Source organism: Pogonomyrmex barbatus, unplaced genomic scaffold (genome assembly GCF_055798465.1).
Source record: "Pogonomyrmex barbatus isolate J1 unplaced genomic scaffold, ASM5579846v1 scaffold22, whole genome shotgun sequence".
NCBI classification, from domain to species: Eukaryota; Metazoa; Arthropoda; class Insecta; order Hymenoptera; family Formicidae; genus Pogonomyrmex; species Pogonomyrmex barbatus.
In genome coordinates, this window is record NW_028297119.1 from 1671664 (window position 1) to 1696910 (window position 25247).

Sequence of the window (25247 nt, forward strand, 5' to 3'; positions counted from 1 at the left end):
AGGGTGATTCTGGAGGACCTCTGCTATGCCAGGATAAGCATGATGAGGAGAGATGGTTTGTCGGCGGAATTGTCAGCTGGGGCATAAAATGCGCCCACCCAAAACTGCCCGGAGTCTACGCTTATGTGCCGAAGTACGTATCGTGGATCCAAGAAGAAATGTCTAAGTATTCCGACGATAATAACAATAAGAACAATGAGAAAACGCAAGTTACCCAGGCAGGTAAAATATTCGGTATTAAAACCGATAACATCGAAATAGATTGAGCGGAAATGGAGGAAAAACATAGAAGAGGACGTAAAATGTCTAAAAACTTTCGTATTTACATAATATTTATTGGAAGCGGAAGATACATATCCGAAAGAAGTTACGAATTTCCGATCTGCTAATCTGCGCTTAGCGATTTCTGTATTTCAATTAAATGGTAGTATTTTGTACACACACACACACACACACACACACACACACACACACACACACACACACACACACACACACACACACACACACACACACACACACACACACACACACACACACACACACACACACACACACACACACACACACACACACACACACACACACACACACACACACACACACACACACACACTTTGTGCAGCTTTGAGTAACAAAAAGAGAGCTGAGTATTGATAAGAAGATCTTTGAAATTAGTAAACACAGACAAACGAAAAAAATCATAAGCTAGTAAAAACTATTGATAATCATAAATGTTTGCTAAGTTTGGAAGGACAATAAATAGAGATACAATTAAATTTTTCCTCAAGTGATAACAAGAATTCAATTACTAATCATATTAAGCAATCGCAGCAAGCAAAAATTATTTTTTTTCATATAGTGGATGATTGTAGAATCCAATTCTATCAACATGTATAATTACTGATATTTGCTACCACAATTCTCAGTCATAGTTCATCCAATTAATACGGAGTTTCATCACTTCGCGATTTTTCGTAAGAAGATTTTATGATAAGCCACTCGAACAAGTAAAACGTGAGATAATCGGAAACATATATATATTATTTATAATATATTACTTTGTAAATGAAACTATATATGAATGCCGTGGATGTTTGCGTACATAGTAAATTTAAATAATAAATCCTTTTTTAGGAAAACTAGACAAAAGAGATCGGATCAAAGATGCCGATGTATGTACTTTTGGTATTTACTGAAATAAGAATACTTGAGGATGCACACAAAACGAAAATCCACGCATATGATGCGACAAAAAATATTTTGTATTGCTACCGACTTTAAGACAGCCGCGTATGAGCCACCAAGTGGTCGAAACCCTTGATTTATAGGGTGTGCGTTTAACGGCATTCAATGATATGAATCATTTGAATGGAATAGTGGTGTATAGATATAGATTATGTATACCTTAGAAGACATAATGTTATTACATTCATAGTTTATAAATTTTTCCTTTTTATAATTACAGAAATATAATAATATTCTCTTTGGAAATATAACAACTGTATTATTAATACTTATTATTATTTCCGATAAAATTAACTTATTTTGCTATTCCATCTCAAATGACGTATATTTGTATGGCAATCATAGAAAATCTGTGATTTATAAACAATCCTCATACATATAGGAGAGGGTTATAGATATTCTTTTGAAATAGTTCTTTCGTTGATATGTCGCACATCTATATTTGAAAAGAAAAGCTAAATGCTTTTCGATGGTTTGTGATATTGAACAGTATTACACAGATATCTTAATATTATCAGAGAGAAGTTATATAATTTAGTATATACTATTAAGATGAAGAAAACACATTATATATGTATATATACAATCGCGATAAACTGTATTTTTGTAAAGGAACGAGTTAAGCGCACACCCGTTACGGGTAAAATATCGTACACATATTGCATAAAATGCATTAATGTACTATCGCATGAGTATTTTAAATAATATACGAAGAGACAATATATTAACAAATTAAGAAACAAAAAGATGTCTATGTGCTTATTGATATAAATGCAGCCTAGTCGGTTATCTATATAATCACATTCGTTAAGTTAACGCGTGCTAAATACTTAAAAATCATATATATATATAAATATAGACATAATTGGGACATTGTTGCATACTGTGCATTTTCATGCAAGTTCTGTGATGAATATACTGGAATCGTGATTCTTTACGCAACTCGAGATAGATTTGATGTTACAAAAATGCTGTATATACAAATTAAAGATGGAAGAACTGCCATGATGAATAGTAGCGTGCACTTTTATCATATATTACACTGCAAACGCTATTTGATGAGAAATAGCGTCGCAGTCTAAACTCAATTATTGGCGTTTATATATAATTTTGTCTGTTAGGTTCGTCACTTTGCAGTATTTATTTCATCGAAAAGTACGGTATGCAAAAAGTATCCCATGCTGGGCTGAGCTAACAAAAGATTAGATAGATTTATGAAAATATGAAAATAAATATTTTATCTTTATTTCTATTAACTGTGTTATTAAGTATGAGTTTTGATATTTGTTTTAAACATTAGAAATATTTTTAATTCATTGTTATAATGTACAGTAGATATAAACTTTTGTTTGAATTCCTTTTGTATGTGCAAGAATATGCATTCTAGGATTAAAAGTTTTATATATTTATAAAAAAACTTTGAAATTTTTTAATGCAGTGAATGAAATGTGTTGTGCTTATTTTACATATGATATCGTACATATTTTTAATTATATTTTTAATTAATTATTATTGATGACTTTTTTAATAAAAAGGATAAGATTAAGAGTAAAAAGAACTTAACATATACTTGATAGTGATGCTCAGCCATATTTTAATTAAAATATTTATACGTACATTAAATATAAACAAATTGTACGAAAGTTGTTATACGTATACAAAATAATATTATAATGTAAAGTATTTAAGTGTAGAAGCTTGTAGAATAATATTCGTAGCGCTGTACTGTTATTCAATATATAGATATAAGAAACTTGTTGACTGAATTCTAGGGACAATACTCTGCACCAGCACTTTTTTGATCTGCACTATAGAAAAATCAATGAGTATACTTTATACGAAATATGTCATTTTAGGAGCCTTACTAATTAACTTAGATTTTTTCTAAGCAGTAAGACGAACAGTATTGTTGGCCAGGATGATAATTAGGATCCAGCTCGATTTATTTGCCAGCTTTGTTTAATTATTTGTTATTTGCAATGCAAATTTAGATCTAATTTTTATGTATCAAACATCTTTCTCATTATTTATAAATTAAGAGATCTTTTGTCGCAATTTGGTAAAATAGTAAAGATTAATATTTTACATGTTTGTAAAGCAAATGATATCTAAAAATAATTTGTTTTAGATCAGAAAATTTTTTTGATTTACAAAAAATATATGCGATAATAGTTTATTTATTTTTTTGAAATATTATCTGAAAATTGGTTTATTTAACAGTATCTTTCAGCTGTACCTCAGGCTTTTCTAATAATAGTTTTCTGAGACAGAAACTTTCAGACAATAAAAAAGAACTTGGACAATAATGGTCTTCCTTAGCATCCAGACAACAGTTTAGTTGTAAAAAATGGATAATATATTTAAATAACCGACAATACTGTGTGAACAGACAATAAATAGAGTTAGGAAATGTTCCATGATGGACAATAAAATATTTATTAAGGATTACAATAAGGAATTTACTTATAAATTTAGAATATATGAAAGTGATTAGTTAATAATTAGAATATATAATTATATTCAATTATATAGTCTACTGAAATTGTCCTTAAATTATTGCAAAATGGTAAATGAATATTGCAAAAAAGAGTTCTATTTATTTCGTGCAATTTAAATAGATAATTCTTTACGCGTTTTCTTTGTATTATAAAATACTTTATGATATAGATGTAAAGATAAAAGATATGTGTATTAATATATTGTTTCATATGTATTTGAAAAGAGTTAAAAATTAGACAATCAGAAACAATAGTAATTATTTTTGTACTTGTTTATTATATTTTATTGAGTCGTTTTTGTTATTACTATACTAAGTTGAAAGACAGTGACTGCCAAATAAAATATATATTTTTCCATTTATACCATATTTTATATTAATAATTATTCTTTTTATCTACATTTTGTATATTAGTTCGCTTCTTGAAGATTTCAATTTTATAAGTAAATTAAAATAGTCGTCTATAGAGTATATATTGCTGTTAAAAATATAATGTTATTTATTGTTTTATTTTATTATAATTTTGCAAGCAGTTATTCTTAGATGTATCATATGTATCATATTTCACATTATTAATATATTTTATAGAAATATAAAATGTTTCTCTCTCTGAGATCGCAAACAGAATATTGTGATGAAAAGTAAAGTCAATGACATTACATAGATGTAATACATAGAATATATATAGTGATAGATGTATACATAGAATATATATGTACGCATATGTGAATAATACAAAATAAGGCTATATTGATGTAATCAATAGTACGTAATACAATATATACGTAATACACTATCAAATGAAGAATTAATATAAAACTTTAGAATTATAAATTAATTATTTATGAGAAATTAAATTTAAGATATTAGGATTTATTTTGAAATTAGAAAGAATTATTTTCATTATTTGTATTTTATAACAATATAATTAAAATAACATATATTATATTAATTATATTGTTAAATAACAATATAATTTTATTTTAGGGACGTTTTTTAAAGATTTTCTATGTAATTATATAAAAAAGATTTTATTATTAATGATATAATATCTTCATTATATAAAATTTTAATTTAAAAAAATTTTAAAAGTTATATATAGAATAATGCGCAATGTTTATTTTATCACAATGTACTTGGTATATAAATACGTTATACATATTGATATATAAATACGTTTACATTTGAAATAAGATTTAAACGAAAAACATTTAAGTATTTTGTGTGATAAAAACTATTCTAAATAGAGACATTCAAGACAAGTTTTAAATTTATTTAATTTATATAATCCAAATCAATAATTGAATTGTTTGATTTTTAATACTCGAAAATTTGAAAAATTAAATAACATTTTGTTTATCTTAATTTGCCGAGTATTTTACACTAGAACATAAAATATATGATCTGGTTAAAAAATATTATAAAATATGAAGAAAGAAATATAACTCATATTATAATATTCATTTTTGCATGTTTGTGTATACAAATAATGATGTTAGCAAAGAGAATTTTTAACATGAGTTATTATAAAAATAATTTCTATAAAGAAATATCTGAAGGCTATTAAAATAACATTAGCTATTAAATAAGATTAGACATTGTGAAATGGATTTTGCGTTTAAGGAGTCAATATCCGTTAATTTACGAGCAGTTGTTATAATTTATGCATAAAGTATATTTATGCATAAAGATTTGTTAGACTCTTGTAAATCATTCTCGAATAAGTTATATAATGAAAGTATGTTCTTCGCGCAGTGTGCTATAATTATAATTAGCAAGCTTTCCAGATTATTTTCGCGTTATCGTTATTCGTCGAAGAGATGCATGTATCTTCATAGATAGAGAGATCTTCACTTATGCTCCTATCATACGTTCGGAAAGAGTAATTGTAAACGTTTGAAGCCTTGGTTGAATATTTGCTCGTATTGAAGATATGAAGAAGTAGTGCGCACAAAATACAGGTATCTCTCGCTCTCGCTCATGAAGAAACATTCATTTAAAAAAATACAAAAATGTATAACTCCTGTGAAGTCAATGTTGGATAGTAAGGTAGTGTAAGAGATATATGTATCGTAAATATAAATCGTCGCAAGATATTGCACAAAAATTAGCATAATTATTGGGCACATATGTGCTTATTTATTGTGAGTGCATTCGCATATATATATATATATATATATATATATATATATATATATATATTATAGTCAAATTTAATTTTTTTTTAATTATGCGAATCAGAAACAAATTAATAAAAAAATTATGCTAATGTCAAGCGGAAAGTGTGAAATTTATATGAATTAGCATTTCAAGTGAACACGCTCAAATGCAAGACTCATTCTCTTATATGTTTTCTTTATTTCCGATTCATTCAATTTTCATTGATATTAGGAAATCGTTTCAGATGAGGAAGAATATAAAAAATCGGCATACATTTGCATAAGTGTCATACGGACAAGTCGGTTAACATAGATTGTAACTTTGATATTAATATCGATACGAAGATTCGTGTTGCCTCTCCTATTCTATATGGAAAATATGGAAATATATTGACAATACAATTGAACTATGATATCCGACTTCTGTACTTCAATTTATAAATGATCACTATATGTTCACAGTGATAAGAATTTAGCCATAAAATATCTTAAAACTCAAGTATATCAGCGTAAAACTATACAATCACTGAGCTTGAAGATTGATATACTATTATATAAAAAGATTTCTTGCTATCCGTTATAAAAAACAAAATTAAATATTTATTTGTACATTATATTTATTTAGAACTAATATTTTTAATTTTTTTATTGTACAATAGTAGATTGATTTATGAATTTGTACAACCAATTTATCATAAACAAATATCAATCATAAACAAATTCTGAATTTATTATCAAAATATCAGACACAATTAAAAAATACTCTAAATAAATTTTCGTTTTAAAAAAATAAGATGATATATATCAATATCAAAAGAATGTAATAACAATTTTAAGACGTAATACACTTTATAGACTTGATGGTTGTGATAATGGAAATTTTATGAAAAGTATTTATATTTGTATATAAATTAATATATTAATTTGATAAAGTTTATTTGTAATAGATATACATGATATTTTTTTTCAAATATCTAAAATTTTGTAATTGTTTATGAAATTAGAATTTATTTTTTCTAATTGGGTAAAATTAGTCCTACGATTTTTTTTATTTGTCTATTATGCTTCTATTGAAATAAAAAATTATCATATGTCAAAAATAATGTGTAAAAAAATATTCTATACACAAAAGTGTAAGCATTTCTGATTTAATTAAAATTAACATTTACTAATTCGAATGCAATATAATTGAAAATATGGCAAATACTTTAAGTTACTAATCCTTAAATATTTGAAATATTAGATTATTCCGATTTACATTCGATATGATAAAATTATTTTCACGACAATATTTTATTAGATTTTATTATTATTATTTATTAAAATATATAATGCTTTTTATCAAAGAAATGTGCCATTGATACTAATAATCCCTAAGTATTTAAAATATACTTTAGCTATCATTCGCATAAAGATATAATCATTAAATCGCCAAATATGTATTAATATATATTATATAGAAATGTTTTCAAGTGTATTAGTTCATTAATATAATTAGCCTTACGTAAATATTTTTATATTGTTTTATTCCATATTTTATTCAATCAAGGGCTATTGATATATTTGCACAATATAATTTGCAAACTATAATTTGATTTAAAATCTTTGATAAGACATATAAAGAAGAAAAGAGTGTAAAAAAGAAAAAATAATAAGATCTCGCATATATTAGATATTGTATAAATTCAAAGAGAGATTTGTATAATTATATATAATTTTTTGCAAGCTCAGATATATTTTAACTTCAGCTTGCTTTTAGCGTAAGTACTTAAAAAAATGACATAGCGAATACACTGTGGGGATTTTGAATGTAATCACTTGTTTGTGCTCGGCACAAATCCTAATCGTATGTACAATCAATGGTCGATATGCATATGTATAATTACATGCGTGACAATTGCGCACACACGCACACGTATACATATACATACATACATACATGTATAATGTTAAAAAGTGTGCTGCTATTTACGAGGGTAATGAACAGTGGATAAAGAAAGATTTACATATAACCTTAATTTTATACTGAGAAAAAGTAATGTTGCCGCTTCACTCAATGTACGAATAGGAAAATAAGGATGCTCTAGCAGGAATATTTTGAAGCAACATTTTTGATGCTTGTATAAAATTATCCATCGTACCCAGACAAGACGGGTTGTGCAATTTGTTTTTATTTACTTTTTAATCAGTTGTGCGCAATTAGTGCTCCTGTGTGTAAAGCGGGTGTTGCGTGTAGCGTAAAGTGATTAAACTGATATTTGTATGTTGAATATATATCTGATACTGGCTATAAATGTAGGTATGTTTACACGTCGTGTATCGCTGTGATTGACACATAGATTTAGACGATGTTGTACGTTAGATTTATAATTAATGTTAAACGGGATAATGACGGTCATGGCTGTTATATTAGACATTGCGCTCGCAATCGCATTTTCATCCTGTGAGTATATTCGTAGTCGTAATTTTATATTTCTGCCACACGAACGTTTCGGGCATCTAAGGCATCTAAGGATCATCTGGAATTCGCTATTTCCGCGATATATCTTTGATGTTGTATACGTTGATTATGTAACAATGACGCCTCTGTTGTTTAGTAAACATTTCATTGATCTTAAACTTCGAACATTCTACCATTGCTGTGTAATGACCGTATTCTCGCAATTCGCACAAAATTTTCTTTTGTACATCAGCAAGAATTTATCAAGAGCAAACTCATTCCTTGCAATTCGTCATCACCGTTTTATTGATATTTTTTATTACGCGCGAACATTTTAACGCTAAAATGTACTGTAAGAGATAGTAATATATTATTTCGAAGTCATCCTTGATTCATCGATCATTTAGATGTAATTATTAAGTGATGTAATTATGAGGTACTATACTAGTTATAAGATAACTAGTTGTTCATCAGAGGTTCATCAGATATTATGTCGTATATAAGAATTATTATGGATCTCAACAAAATTAAAAAACAAATAGAGCAATATTATTTAGATTAAATTTTCAAAAATCTGATAAAATAAAACTTTATAAATCATAGAGAATACAAAGGAATTTAATGTGTGTGTGATTAAGTATTACGTCACTCTCGTAAAGTAGCGCCTCTCTTTTTTTCTTGAAACAAAAAACTCTTTTTTTCTTGCGGCGCTAGACAATATCAATTCTCAAGCTGACTTCGAGATAATGCAGTAGAATCAACGCTTGCACTGCCTTTCTTATTCATTAGTATAATACAAACGTGACTGTCTCGTCTCTAACGGATATTACGAAATATTGTTGCGTACACATACTTATTGTGTGTGCTGTATTAACTACCCATGAATCTTAAAGAAGTAGACTAAAGAGAAGACATTAATTGAACTCACTCTTGCTGGTCGAGAGTTGATCTTAGCAAAATATATAAGAGATACAAGATATATACAAGTTATACACACACACACACACACACACACACACACACACACACACACACACACACACACACACACACACACACACACTCGAGAGACAATGCTATGGTTGCTGTAAAGAGAACTTACAAGATCATACTTGCAACAGTGAGCGAACGAATTGATGCTTTATGCACTATTAATATTTAGTTGTAAATATTGTTTCCATATTAGAAATTTATTCAATCTTTATATAATCTGAGTATTCAAAACATACTGATCTTTTATGATCTTTATTAATTTTTATCTAGTTGAATTAATTTTATTATAAAAATATAATAGAATATGTTACAAAATGTTAATTAAAAAATTAATTATAAACATGTTGTTACAGATAAAATCAAAATTGTAAGATATCAATTTTATACTAAGTCTATCGTTCAAAGAATACGCATAAATATAACGTAGCTAGATTAGAGAATTAAATAAAGATAAATAATATAATTTCAGTTTTACAATTAAAATATTAAAACAATAATTTCGATACGTAATATGTAATTTTATTTTATTTATAATTTTATATTCATTATCATATATTAAATTATCAAATATATTAACATTTATTAAATTATCGAACGGATTATTGAAATATTATATGTTATTGTATACTATTATCTATTTATGTGCTATTATTTTAATGCGTAATCAAGCTGTGATATTGTTAATAATTATGTAGCATCTCGATTTTATCATTATGTAATTAATTATATTAAGAATAAAAACATTTTTACTTATTTTTTTAACAAAACAACAAACACAATTAAGAATTGTCAACGATATTAATTGCGTGACTGCATAAATGCATATGCCTGTTCGTTAACATATTTTTGCAGATTGGCAAAATATTTTCAAGATTATCAAAAAGATTTAAATAAAAAAGTACAAAATAATAATTATTAGCAATAATATGAACGTCAGAAACATATCTGAACATATCTGCAAAAAAGAAAAATATTCAAAAATATTCATTGCTGTCTTATAATTAAAAATATCTAGATAGCTCTTGATGAAAATATTCATTAGATATCTTCCTGCTAAACGCAATCTGCAAAAATAAAGAAAAGCATATAGAGTATGGCACGAGAATCGTATTGTGAGTTCATAAACGCAAGTTGGATTGGTACAAAAATATTGTATTAAAGACTATGAAAATTATACATATATACACACTTACATATGTATACATATATCAATAGTGTGTTGTAAGAAAATATTATATAGCAACCAGAAAATATGATGAATATTGATATATATTTATGGAAAATTCGTGTTGGCAAATAAATTATAAATTAACAATATATATATATATATATATATTGTGTGTGAATTCGTGTGTGTGTGTGTGTGTGTGTGTGTGTGTGTGTGTGTGTGTGTATACACACATATATGTCTTTTTTTATTTAATATCTTCCACGTTCGATTATAATGATATTATATTGTGTTGCAGTATAAAATAATAAAATAAAAATTCGTAAAAATCATGATATAATGCTAATGCTAATATATTAGCATTATGTCACTGATATAATGCTAATATATTGTAAAGTATTAAAATTTTTATAAAAGTTCGAAATATCATAAAGTTTCAAAATATCTAAAGTTTCACAATATATTTTTAATTGCATTTGTTGTCTATTGCGTATGTACACCAATCTTAGTTATCAATAAAATCTAATACATTAATGAAATAAACAAAAAAGTCTTGTAAATTTCTTAACATTAACATTTATGAAATAAACAGAAGAAGCCTGTAAATTTTTATTAAACATAAATTAATTATATGTTCATAAAATATTCATAAATTATTCTAATTATCTTAGAGAAATTTATAACCCTTTACTCCTCATTCCGAAAAAATATATTTTCTTCTTCTTTCTGGCTGCATATGGTCAGAATTTTTGGCTAAATGGCCAGAATTGGAGCAATGTGATCAGAAACAACGAATGGTTCAATCTGGTCTAAAGAACAACAGCTAGGTTAATAATAATATTGACCAAAAAGGATATGTAAGTACTAATAATTGGTAATAATGGTGTTGCATACGTGCAATCGTATGTAATTATGGTGTTGCATACGTGCAATCATATGTAATTATCGATTGAAGTATAAGGACACACCATCCAGGTTTCTCCTCCAGGTTTGTTTTATTAAATTCACATTTCTCATTGGCTAATCGCGGATTAGGTATACTGTTGAATTAATGCAGTATAAAATCCGCGTAGCTAGACATAAGAAAAAAATACGACATTAATTTTATATTAAATATATAATAAATAAAACGACGCCCTCTACAAAGCCCTTTCTGCTATATTAAAATATGTTTCATATTATATATAGAAAGAGAAACATTCTTTTTAAAAGTCTGTAATAAATATGTAACTTTTCTCTTCAAATAATTTTTATGCGCAACTAATTGTAATTCCTATATTAAATAATTATGCAAGAATAATATGAATTTATGAAATATATTCTGCGCGTGTTTTTATCACAATGATTTTACACTTATCTCCGTAATGTTTCAATAGTTATTTTGATAAGTGAACAATGATACTAACAAAGCAGAGATAAGATTTAAACATGTTTTGATTTTTTAAACATTTAACTATATTACACGTACACATATACACGTACATATATGTATAAAACATCACAGATTTAATATTAAATATATGTTTAAATACACATAATATATATATCTTATATTTTTTATATATATATATATATATTAGCAAAGGTAATGCGTATATGTGTACGTGTAATATATTTAAATGTTTAAAAAATCAAAACATGTTTAAATCTTATCTCTGCTTTATTAATATCATTGTTTACTTATCAAAATAACTATTGAAATATTACGGAGAATAAGTGTAAAATATACTCAAAATAGCAAAATGCCAGCAGTATGCCAGCACTGTGCCAGCAGATCCGATCATGACTTCGCAGCAGATTTCAAGCTGCTGCTTCCCAATTAAGCTTAGTTTTTTGCTGCATACCTCATCATAGAATAACGACAAAAATGCGATAAAAATCGAGCATTGTTTGTTATCTCATTGTGTCAGCAGTCTCATTTAGCAGCTATCGTGCAAAGTTTGCCATATCAGATACTGGCAGAAACACAGCAAAAATCGAGCACAGTGTGCCGTCACAACGTGAGGACAAAATTGCGGCATATATGGCGCGATCTGCTTTATCAGCTGTGTCGGCAGAAACGCAGCAGAAATCGAATAGGCCCTGCTAACTTGTTGGCAAATTAACAATAGAAATCGAGCAAATTCTCTGTTTTATAAATATTTAAATTGTTATTACTAAAAAATTTTGAAAAATGTCTCTACTATTTTTTCTATCTCTTATTTTAAAAGAATAATTTTTAATTATTTTATTAATGATGAAATTAATATATTTTTTACAGCACAAATAAGTTATAAAAAGCTTCTTAAAGATATAAGTTATGATTCTTTTGATTCTTATATAATCTAATATAATATAATTCTAATATAATATATATCAAATAATATATCAAAATTTGTACATTTTATATAATGTACTATTTTTCAGGCATAATCTGCCAGCAAATCGGCAGGTACTATACTTCGTAACTATCTTGTTGGACAATTACATCTTGCATCTAGCGCATATATAAAAATACGTAAATAATAAATGCATGTTTAAATGTTGAATATGGTTTTATTTATAGAAAGTTTGATAAATTTTGCATACGAGAAACGGACACAATCTAGCGATAGTTTTCTAATTATTGTGTTTAGTGACAGACGCAAAATTTTGTATGATTTCTGTTGCCGATTTGCTGGCAGCTTATGCCAGCAGGCCCTATTTGATTTCTGTTAGAATTTTGCCGCCACAACGTGACGGCACATTGTGCTCGATTTCTGCTGCGTTTCTGCCGACACAGCTGATAAAGCAGATTGCACTATATATCTGCCGCAATTTTGTCGTCACGTCGTGACGGCACACTGTGCTCGATTTCTGCTGCGTTTCTGCCGACACGCTGATAAGACAGATCGTGCTTTATACCTGTCGAAATTTTGTCATCACGATGTGATGACACACTGTACTCTGTTTCTGCTGCCAGTATCTGACAGTATTACAGCTCGTGTTGCATTTTTGCCGCATTTCTGCTGTCACAGTGTGAAAGAATAAATATGCCAGATATTTACTACATTTTTGCAACATGTCTTGACGACATATCATGCTAAATTTTGAAGTATTTTTTGTTGAATATTGTAGCAACAAAATGCTTGAACTTGATATTTATATGACAACAAGCTTTGTTCAATTTTTACAGCATTTTTACAGCATGTTATGATACAGAGCTGGAGTATCCCCCGGCACGTCTCATGAGGATCTGCACGTCGGTCGCATATTTTGCATAGACCTCCCCCCCTCTTTTGTACGCGCGCGATTATTTCGCGTTGTAGTTGCACGCGATACCGGTTGGGTAGGTATTGTGCCTGGAAATCTTCCGTAAAGTCCTCCCAGGACTATAACTCTCGGTGATTTCAGTAACACAGTAACGTATTTCCACGGAGCATTTTTTGGGTAGCCCTAGCAGTAGGTGATATCCGGTATATCCGTACGCGGCCCTTCATTCCTCCACATGCTCGAGAAATGTTCATGGGTCACGCTCATCGAAGTGGCAACCCCATTTTCTAATTTGATGATCTTTGCCGTGGTCTGAGCTTCTGGCGCGGCGGACTCTATTTCGCGGATTTCGGTCGTCTCGGTATTTTCGCGTTTTGTAAGGCTAGCTCCGGCGGCTGTTCAACTACTCGCGTAAATGCTGATGCAATTCTTCGACAGACCCCGTGCCCTCAATTCTCTCTAGGCCTTCGAAAGGTCTTGATCTATTTTCGGCATGGCTAACACGCTGCTTAATCGTTGTATTATAGGTATGTAAGATATTCGTCTTGCTTTAATGAAATGATCCCTGATCGGGCGCCATAAAACGGATCGCCTTTTCGCCGGTTCGTAATTCGCGAAGTTTTGATAAATACGCGGGTACGCTCGGGATTCGTCCGAGTTCAGGATAAAAAAAGCTGTAAGACGAATAAGTTGTTCTTGATTACCAATTTATTTATTCAGCAAGGAATTTTGGATGACAAATTAATGGTCAATCGTGATGGCAACGATCGCAGCGCATTTTACAATTTATTAAGCAGCAGTTGTTATCCAATGGAGTGGACGCGATTATGTACAGCGGGGATAAGTAATTACAGGCGGCGCGGACACGGATATTTACAGCGGCGCGGACGCGGATACTTACGGCGCGGTCGAGGATCGGAACGGCGCGGATGCGGTAACGATTCGCGGGCGCGGACGCGGATATTTACAGCGGCGCGGATCGCGGGTTAATACTCGGAAGCGAGGACGGCGAAGGCTGTTCACGGCGGCGGGCGCCGGCGTGTTCAGCCACAGGGCACAACGGCCAGAAACACCTGGCGTGGCGATTTGCCGTACGTTGCGTTTAACTTCGGGTGACGGAGGAGATGCTTTGGCCGGCGGCCAGTAACTCCTGACTGGGACAGCGAACACGCTACCTCGAGTGTCCCCGGCAAGCGGATTCGACGGATTGGGTAGGAGACAGAGATCGGCTCTGGCTAGTAACTCTTGGTTGGGATGGTGTACTTGCAACATCTGCTTGGCAAATTCTCTGTCGGGATCGGAGTCGGTTTCGCTAGAGCGAGCCTGGCGGATGATTTCGAGAATCTGTCTATTTTACAGTCGGAACGAGCTTTTTATACCCCGCGGATCGATAATTCGGTTAATTTCAGAGTATTTCGGATCGATCCGCAGGTATTATTTTGCCGAACTAATTTACAATAACAAAATAGTTAATAAACAATTTTGTTTGTTACTTCGCTTGTATTTTAAATATCGCGTTCGGACTTCTCCGGGCGCGTTCGGGTATCTTCGCCGCGTCACGCTAAGTAGCGCAGATTCCCCGTACGACCCGTAGGCCGTGATTATTATTGAAATAATTAAAGAATCTATATCTTATCTATAGGTGCTTTCGCGCCTTTAAGCTGACGGATAGTCGGTCGGTTTTCATCTGAAGAATGAAGGATCGGACGGAACGATGCGGCGGGATGCATCGTTATAAAATAAAAAACGATTTTGACAATTTTGAGAATCTTCCTCTTCAGTTTGATTCGCGTTATCTGTACACAAGCGGTGTATCATTAAAACTCAGACACTTTGTATAAAAATTGTCGTATGTATATTGCTAGTCAATATAATCATACATTATTTAAATCGTTTTAAAACAAAAAAATTATTAAATAATTAGAAGAACTTAATATTTTGAAACAATGTTTTAAAAATATTTAAAGCATGTCCTATTTTTATCAACAAATACTTACATTTTGCTTTTTTCTAAAAATAATATAACTATCTAGTAGTTTTTTATCATGTATATTACATGTAGAAATTTATACGAATACATGACAAGAGAAACAGAAAATCGGTTGTCTTGTTTATACAAATGGATTTTATTATATTCAATATTATATTTAACATTAATAGAAGCCTTACACGAGTATAATATTTAAAATTAATTAATAAAATTAATTAAATTTTTATTAAAATTATTTAATAAAAATATTATTAAATAATTATAATTAAACACTTATTAAATTTAATAGAATATAAAATAGAATATAAAATAGAATATAATTTAATTTAATAGAATATAATTTGTCAAAAATAAAATAATTCAAAACATTTAAAATTATTCTTAATAATTATTAATAATTATTAACTATTTTTAATCATATTAATAATTATTTACTAATTAATAATTATTAATAATTCAATTATAAATAATAATTATAAACAATTTTTAATAATTTTAAAAAAAACATATAATTATAGATTGAAGATTTACGTTTCGATATTATTTAAATTTATAAATATTTTTAAATATTTATAAAATTTAAATGCTTTGAGAAAAATGATCAATATATATTTTCGAAAATGTAAAGTACTGTTTCACAAATGAAGCTTTCATTTTTCATAAAATTGTCAAATTTCTCTTCAAAATGTATCAAGTAATAAAAAATTCTATTTTAGTTCTAAATCAAAAACGCGTTAAGAAGTAGAATGAATTCCTACATTAAAATTCTATTCTATCCTATTGTGACGCATGTAAGAAAGAAATAATAGACATTAATTTTATGTTAATCAGGTTCATGACCCACTGTAAAAATCTTTTTTACTATATTAAAATATGCTTCATATTCTGTTTCATCACTTGTAGTATCGCTAAGGAACTCGCCGCCTGCTCCATAATCAGAGAAACTGTTGAATCGGTACTTGTTCTCTTTAGACAGTCTCTGAAAAGTATAAAACATATGAGTATTTTATTATATATTAACTTCGAATGGTCATTAATATAATTTAGGTTTAAATTCTCGAAAGAATTTATATGATTTGCCACTTTAATCTATTTTAATTTTCAATCTATTTATTCTATTTTAATAATTATAAATGCTAATTTCTATAAGTATAAACAAAAGCAAATAATTTAATAATTAAGAAGTACAAAATTAAAGTTTTTAAATAATAATAAAATTTGTCTACCAATACGAAACATTAAGCATTAATTTAGAGATAAATAGATTTTAATATAAGCATAATATACATATGATCACTGTATAATAACGTGCAATTCCGTAACGCTCTTCAGTAGAAGCCTGAATTTCCGTACGACTATTATTACACCAACAGCAACTAGATCCGATTCAAGCTCTATCTCGTGACATTGTAAGAATCTAGAAAACTCTTCGAATGAAGATACTCGTGTCGGAAAAAAATCTTCTGGTGTAACATTACATGCCACTCGTCCTTTTCTTACTATAAGAACTCCATCTATGGCTGCGAGATATAGCAAATTTACTCATATGATTATATCTATTTCTTTAACTGAATAGTTCAAATTAAATTTCTAACTACGGATAACTTCCTTCGAATGCTCCCTTATAATTTGCAAAAAGCGTTTTGTATTGTTGTGATAATATTTTCAGGGCATCCGTTCTTTTGCACGTAATCTGATAATCAGGCCGCTTTTATCATCGGAACAGAAAATATTACTCAAACAGGCATCAAATAATTGGATGTTTGAAGTTATTGTTTCCTTTTCTGTCTATTACTTGTATCTGCGAAGACAATGCGATTTGCATTGTTGATAGTTGTAGATACTTTGTATGTCACGTTTATAATAAGCTGAAACAGTAATACTCATAAGAACATAATATTGTAATATAATATAGAACATAGAATATAAAATATAGAATATAAGAATATAACTCATAATAAAATAAAATAATAGGATTAAATAGATACAGTAGACATTTCCCTTAACCGTTGTCCCTTTAGTCAATTTTGGCATAGACTATTCACGTTGTTAAGATTATTAATTAGTTGATGCGATAGAAATCTGTTTTGTATATTAGAAAATGTTCCTATAAACTTTTCTAATGTTACCAATTTTTATATAAGTATATATGCAATGAAATACGTATAGAACGTTTTTTTATTTAACTTACAATGGTACAAATGCATTTTGAATCAATTGATTATTTAATTATTCAAAATGTGGTTTAGTTCAGAGGTTGATTACAAAATAATCTACTGTCTTTTTAAATAATCAATAAAGTGGATAGTAAATCAACAAATTTAATAATGATAAAATAATAATATATCAGACAAGAGCACATTAATTTTACAATTTATTCATACACAGAATAGAAATTAGTCTTAAATCAAGATTATGTATTCTCATATATTTAAACAAGAATATTATAATCTTCTGTGAAAGACTTTTAATCTTGACACACACACATATATATATTTGTGCACAAAAGAAATGCACGTATCAAAAATTAATAACTATCTTGGTATATGATAAATATGATAGTTTAAAATATAATATGATATTTACATATTTCTATTTAGATAAAACTATTACGAATAATGCGTATAAATAAAAGTTTCAATCAAAATCTAGAAAAATTTTAATATTATTATTATAAATGTTGAATAGTATATTGAATAAACTGCATTACATACTGCATTTTGAATGAAATTTTTTGTGAATTCCATAAAGATCTACATTATTTTACAATTTTTTTCCTTTTTTTCTTTTATTTTCTAGACGTGATTTATACAATTTCTACATTGAATAATTATACAAGTGGGTTATATAATGATCCATACATTCTGCATGTTTTACTCACAAGTAATTTTACATTGATATCATTAAAGCAAAGATATATGCATTTAGACTTGTATTAAATGTTATTAAATATTTAATTTTTTATGCATACTTTATGCAAGTTATGTACATATATGTGTATGATATTTTTTTATGTATCTATTAAATTCAAAAGCGTTGCAAGTTATACTTGCAAATTATTTAATTTCTTAGTTCTTCTAGTATAAATGGTAGTGATTCCTTCTTTCTCAGACAGAATATCAGAAATGATATGAAGTATTTCGGTAAAAACGGTCTTATAAATACGTTACAAAATATAAGCCAATAAAAGAACATAATAAACATGAGCTAACAATAATATGACAATGATTCCATAGAATTTTAATTCCTGTATTATCGAGTTAACGGAAATTTAATAATAATATTTAATGTTAAAAGATAACGTAATATTATATAAAAAATTAAATTTATAAATATTTCATATGTTCGTATATACAAAATATAATACATTAGTTGGCTACAAAAAATTTGAAAAGCGTTACTGTTAAGCTGAGATTTTTTTCACTCTTAAGCTTGAGCATTGAATATTATAATATCACACATACATATACATATATACATATACATATACATATTAGGTGTACAAAAAAGTTCTGAGCTTTTTTTTGTAAAATTCAATCTTTATTCAAAAACAAATAAAAAATATTAATCAGCGAAATATTCCCCGTTTGCATCAACGAACCTTTTGCCATCTTTCGGGTAGCTTGCGAATTCCTTGACGATAGAAGCTCACCGGCTTCGAAGCGATAAAGTCATCAATGCATTTTCGTATCTCTTCAAATCTCACGAAATGTGTATCAGCCAAATGATGCTGCAGCGACCGGAATAGGTAGTAATCGGAAGGCGCCATGTCTAGGCTATACGCCGCGTGCGGGAGAAGTTCCCAGCCTAACGCAAAGATATGGTCCTAAGTCGCTTTCGCAACATGTGGTCGAGCATTGTCATGAAGCAAGATCACTTTACGACGTCCTTGGCCAGTAAATGGCCTCTTTTCTTCTAATGCATCACTCAAATTGGTCAATTATTGTTGGTAGCGGTCTGCCGTGATTGTTTCACCCGGTTGTAACAACTCGTAATACAACACACCTTTACAATCTTACAAGATACAGAGCAAAACCTTCTTGGCGTGGATATTGAGCTTTGGCATCGATGTCGAAGGTTGACCAGGATCAACCCATGATTTTCTACGTTTAGGATTATCATAAAGAATCCACTTTTCATCGCCTGTAATGATTTTGTGCAGAAAATCTTTTTTCCGGAACTTTGAAAGTAAAGTGAGTGCAGTGTCACGCCGACGATTTTTGTTGTCTTCGGACAATTCATGCGGAATTCATCTACCTTCCTTCTGAACCTTTCCCATCGTATGTAAACGTACGGAAATGGTTTGCTGCGTAACGCCAAGCTGTTCTGCAAGCTCCTTTTCAGTTTGCGCAGAGTTTATATTCAGCAGTGCTTGCAATTCGTCCGTTTCAATCTTTTGAGGACGTCCAGCACGCGGTTCATCTTCAAGACTGAAATCTCCTTGGTGAAATTTTTGATACCATCTTTTACATGTAGTAAACTTACAGCGTTCTCTCCATATGCAGCACAAATCATTGCAGTGGCTTTAGCAGCATTTTTCTTCAGATGAAACGCGAAGTGGATGGAAAATCGAATATGCTCTTTTGTTATTGCCATCGTGAACACTACTGATTTTTGAGATTATGTGCATCAAACGCCAAACTGTATGGTATTTTAGAAGGCCAAATGTCAACGCTTTAAAACCGCAAAAGGGTGGGAAGATATATAAAATTTAAATTGTTATTTCGGTTGTATGAAATCTAAAGCTCAGAACTTTTTTGTACACCTAATATATGAACAATCTCATATATAAAATATTAAGTTTTTCATAAAATAAAGTTTCATAAAATAAATAATACGAAGTAAACCAGTGTAATTATATTACACTGAAACTTAAAATTTTCCTTAAAGATTCTTTTATATTTGATTGAAATTATGTGTTTGTAAAGTGTGTATATTCGTATATATGTATGTACGTATAAATTCTACAATACTTCAATTAAATTCATAATATCTCGGAAATGTCTTTCGTTTAGATGTTATTATTTATATTAGTTTGATGCATCTAGTTTGATGCATCATAATATATTATGTATAAATTTTTATATAATTTAATGTATATCTTTCTATTTGAAAAAGAAATATAGTTTTGTATAATTCAATTTGAAGTTGTAAGCATTTTGATATAATCATTTCTAATTAAATATAAACTTTTTCTTCGAAAAAAATTTCAATATAATTTTACATAATTGTACATAGAATTTTAATATTTTGATATAATTACATATAATCAGATATAAAGTTTTTATCCGAAAAAAATTTTAATATAATTTTATATAATTTGATGGAGTTATAAATATTTTGATACAATTGCATATAATTTGTAATATTAATAGATTTCATTATATATAATTATATAATTCATTATATATAATTATATCTAATGTGATACAATTATATATAATTAGGGGGATTATGTTTGCCTTTGGCGCGCTTAGACGGTTGGTTTTGCATCGCCTATCTTTTTCTTTTTACTTTGATTATAAATTGAAGTTTTGAGGTCTTGCTGGTGATTGTCGGAGGGTTAGTGATCTTGATTTTTGTTGGTGATATTTAGCGAAATGAACTGGGGCATTGTTTTATTGTGGCAGTGACATTTATTTTTCTGTCAACAATGAAGATTATGTTGTCATTTGCTTATGTATTCGCCAACTGCTACGTCGCCAAATGAGAAGTGTCTCGAGGAAGTACTTGGACCTATCAAGCAAGGTGATTTCTTGGGAATTCCATCTACGAGTCCTCAGGGTCGGCTCCGTTTGTCTTAAAATCTCCTACTCTCTTGCTTTCGAGTAACGGTGTATCGCGCTCGCCCTTTCTAGTTTCAACATCGAGACGGGAGTGCCCGACAAGTGTGCGGCGCCTCGCAAAGTATTCGGTGATACAACAAAGTCTGGACAAATTCATGCAGAGTAAAAAGCGCTCAGTTTGACGAGAAGTTGAGTGATTTGCAGGGTGGAAGTGCTCATCCCTCCAAGCGCTCTGTATCGGCAGACTCTTCAGAGAGCGTGAGTGTGGCGTGTTAGTATCACGTCTCTCTCTCTCCTCATACAGACACATTGCAAACATGACGACTACACCCGAAACTGAGGATAGGCTTTGATAAACGAGATCACTAATTTATTCAAACAGCTGTCTTCGCAAATAACCTCCCTGGAGATCAAGCTCGGAGGGAAAATACAACAACAAAAGGAAGTGCATGAGAAGGGTGTGGAAGTTATCAGGAGTCTTATCACTACTCTTGATGCAAAGTACACGTCTATGGTGGACAAGCTTGAGACTAGGCTTTCGGATTGTGAAAAATTTATTGCTAATTTTCACGCGACTTCCCAGCCGACTGGATTGCTTTACCTCTGACACAAGCTAGTAACTCAATCAGCCCAGTTGTCCCTCTCGGGCGCTCCACGCTGCCTGCCGATTATCTGCAGTTGAAGAGGCTTGTTCCCAAGATCGTGACAGGAGGAAGTATAATATAATTGTCAGAGGGCTCCAGGCGGGTGGGGTTGCTCCGAGTGCGAGGGCGGAGGAGTTTCTCCGCTCCTACTTCAACTTGTCTGGTTGTGTTGTGGAAGCCAAGTCGCATGGAGGCAGCGGCAAGCAACTCTGGATTCGACTTTCAAGCAACTTTGAAGTGAAGAAACAAATTTTGAAATCGAAAAAACAAGCTCTTCAAGAAACAACGATCTTCATTGATAGCGACTTGAACGCAATTGATCAATTAGCCGCTAAAACTATTCGAGGTGTGAGGAGGCGCTTTGTATCCTCTGGCGTGGCAGTAGGTCTTGGGTTTAACTACCTATGGATCGGGGGCGTTCAATACAGACTGGACCTGCTGTCTTGCCAGTTTTCACTGGCAATTCCTGTCTTGCTTTCGGGTGCATTGACGGGCATCTTGCGGATTGCTGGACGGGCGATTATGAGGATGGAGCTTGGGGATGCTACGACGACGATCAACATCGCCAACGATTCGTCTCTACCTCCGTTACTGACCATTTAAAAAAGGGGGGGCTATAAGCATTGCCTTTAGGAATGTGAGAGGTCTAAAAAATTTACCTGAAATGATTTGTTTAACGAATAATCATATAGTTTGCATCGCCGAAAGTATGTGTAAAGACACTAATAGGTATTTATGGCCTGGAGCCTTCGAAAATTATAATAAAACTTATGTTGATTCGACAATTGATTCGTAATCACTACTTGGGCGGCCGAGTGGTGGTTTGATTGTTCTTTATAGAAATATTTTTGAATTTATATTATTAAGAAAGCTAAGTGATTTATTTTAGCAAAATTTACGCTTTTAAGAGAGAGCTTTATCATTTTTTTTGTATATTTCAGTCCATCGATAGCTCTTGCTCCACTGCTTGATGAACTTAAAGTTTTATTATTTGACATATCGCAATTGAAGCCTGACATTCCAATTATTATGGGTGGAGACATGAATTCAAGAGTTGGGGATGGAAATATGCTTCTGGAGGACTTTGTACTTGAATCGAATTTTAGGAGAAGCGCTCTGTGAGTAATATGTTGCAAGTTGCAAGTTTATAAGAATGGTGAAATTTTACTTGAATTTATAAAGAATATTGACTTTTTTATCATAAATGGACGATCTCTTTCTGATATCAATGGTAACTTCATTTATATTGGCGATTTTGGCTGTAATACTGTTGATTTTGTCTTGGGCAATTTGAGCAATATTTTATTTTTTAATGATTTTTTAGTTGAAAAAGAAATTACGTCCGATCATTTACCAATTTATTGTAATTTCTTTTTAAACAATTCTTATGAAAATTGCATCAGTCAGGCTCAAACTTCAGCGAGTAAAAAATATTTGTGGGACGATGGCAAAAGACCAAAGTTTATTGCATCCTTAGTTGCTTCCCCTCGTCTCTCTATTGACTTTGACTCAACCTCTCTCGATGCTTTAAATACAAATCTGTTGGAGGCATTGAGGGAGGCGGCTGGATGCTGAATTTAGATTATGTGTCACTTTTAGGTGTAGTGACACCACTGGGAGACCGGGTTTCTTTGATTGTGAATGTTTATTATCTAAAAGAAGAGTTAATAAAGCTTTAAAGGATGCTATAAAGAACAAGTTTATTGAACCTTTTAAAAGTGACTATCTCTCATAACAAAAGTTACATACTCAATTAATAGCTGAAAAAAAGAACCTTCAAAAAAGACACTCAAAATAAATTTACAAATGTAGGAGACCCGGCGGCTTTTTGAAGTGTTTTATTCGCTTATACAGGGGCGGGGAGAATGCGAGATGTCGCTAGTCCTTCAATCCATGATTGGAGACATTTCTATATTGATATTTTTCCTCCTCGTGCTCTCCCTCTTTTACTTCACCTGGCAAACTCCCTTCACTTGGTCCAATCACAATGGCTGAGCTAAATAGCTGTTTAACTCACTTGAAAAACGGTAAAGCGCCCGGAGAGGATGGCATTACAAACGAATTTTACTCTGCAATTCCTCAAGTATGGCGTGAGTACTTATTAAAGTTTTTTAACAAAATTCTCAACTCGGGCACAGTACCTTGTGATTAGTCCAGTGTTATAATGCATATGTTTAAAAAGGGAGACAGAAAAAATTCTGCCAATTATAGAGGGATTGCATTCGTTAACCACGTTGTTAAAATCAGATTTTGGCGAGTCATTTAAGTGAGTGAGCTGAGGAACATAAATTGATACCGGAGGAGCAATCTGGCTTTAGAGCGAGGCGGTGGTTGTTTTGACAATGCGTTTTTTATTGACTTTAAAAGGGCATTTGACTTCGTCGGTCACACGCGTCTCTAGGATAAACTTGTGCGATTAGGAATTAGTGTAAAGTTTATTAATGCGATCAAGAATTTATATGATAAAGTCTCTCTTAGAGTCATTACCCCGCAGGGATTAACCGATCAAATTGAAATCACTGAGGGTTTGTTGCGAAGGGAAGTGTCGAAACCATCGAAATTGTGTCGTCTTATGTTTATCTTGGAATTCCATTCTCTTCTTCTTCACTTGGCTGTGTTGCGGCGAGAAAAGCAATTTCCAGAGCAAGGACTGCTTCTGGCGAAGTTATTTCAATAATAAGAAGAATATGGATTAATTCATGGGAAGGCGTTATTATAATCTATCAAAGCTTAGTTAAGACAGTCCTTTTATATGCATCGGCTAGTTGGGGATTAAATTATTTTCCACTTATCGAATCCTGTCAATTGAATTTCTTTAAACGTTTATTTAGGCTAGTTCCCAACACTCAAAATAATGTCTTGCGCCTCGAAGTTATTCAATTGGCCTTTGATGTAGTTAAATATGCGCTAAAGTAGATTGTTAAAGTGTTAAGAATGAATCCATCGAGGCTTCCAAGGATCTGCTTTGATCGCTTGTTGGAGTTGTCTGAGAGAAACAAGGTTGATAGTAAATTGAACTGAGTTGCTCGACTAAAAGAAATATTGGTTCCTGTGGGTTGTGAATTTGTGTGGCACGATTTAAACTCGGTAA

General features: G+C 30.5%; 2 protein-coding genes across 4 annotated transcripts in view; one reads left to right on the plus strand and one right to left on the minus strand.

Moving 5' to 3' along the window:
- Positions 1 to 10656, plus strand: part of LOC105427900 (uncharacterized) — a 46834-nt gene extending 36178 nt beyond the window's left edge. For 2 of the 3 annotated variants that reach the window (XM_089078281.1, XM_089078282.1), the window contains one exon: positions 3 to 10656. In XM_089078281.1, the coding sequence (XP_088934407.1) occupies positions 3 to 266 (264 nt within the window). In that variant the 3' untranslated portion in view covers positions 267 to 10656. The remainder of the gene's footprint in view (positions 1 to 2) is intronic. The other variant, XM_089078283.1, reaches the window with a different exon arrangement.
- Positions 10657 to 16287: 5631 nt separating this feature from the next.
- Positions 16288 to 17474, minus strand: LOC148936434 (uncharacterized). Its single transcript, XM_089078394.1, has 4 exons — positions 17469 to 17474; positions 17332 to 17419; positions 17024 to 17267; positions 16288 to 16718 (listed from the first exon to the last, which is right to left on the minus strand). Exons 1-4 carry the CDS (start codon positions 17472 to 17474, stop codon positions 16550 to 16552), a joined length of 507 nt encoding a protein of 168 aa, XP_088934520.1. The 3' UTR covers positions 16288 to 16549.
- Between the last annotated feature and the right edge of the window lie 7773 nt (positions 17475 to 25247).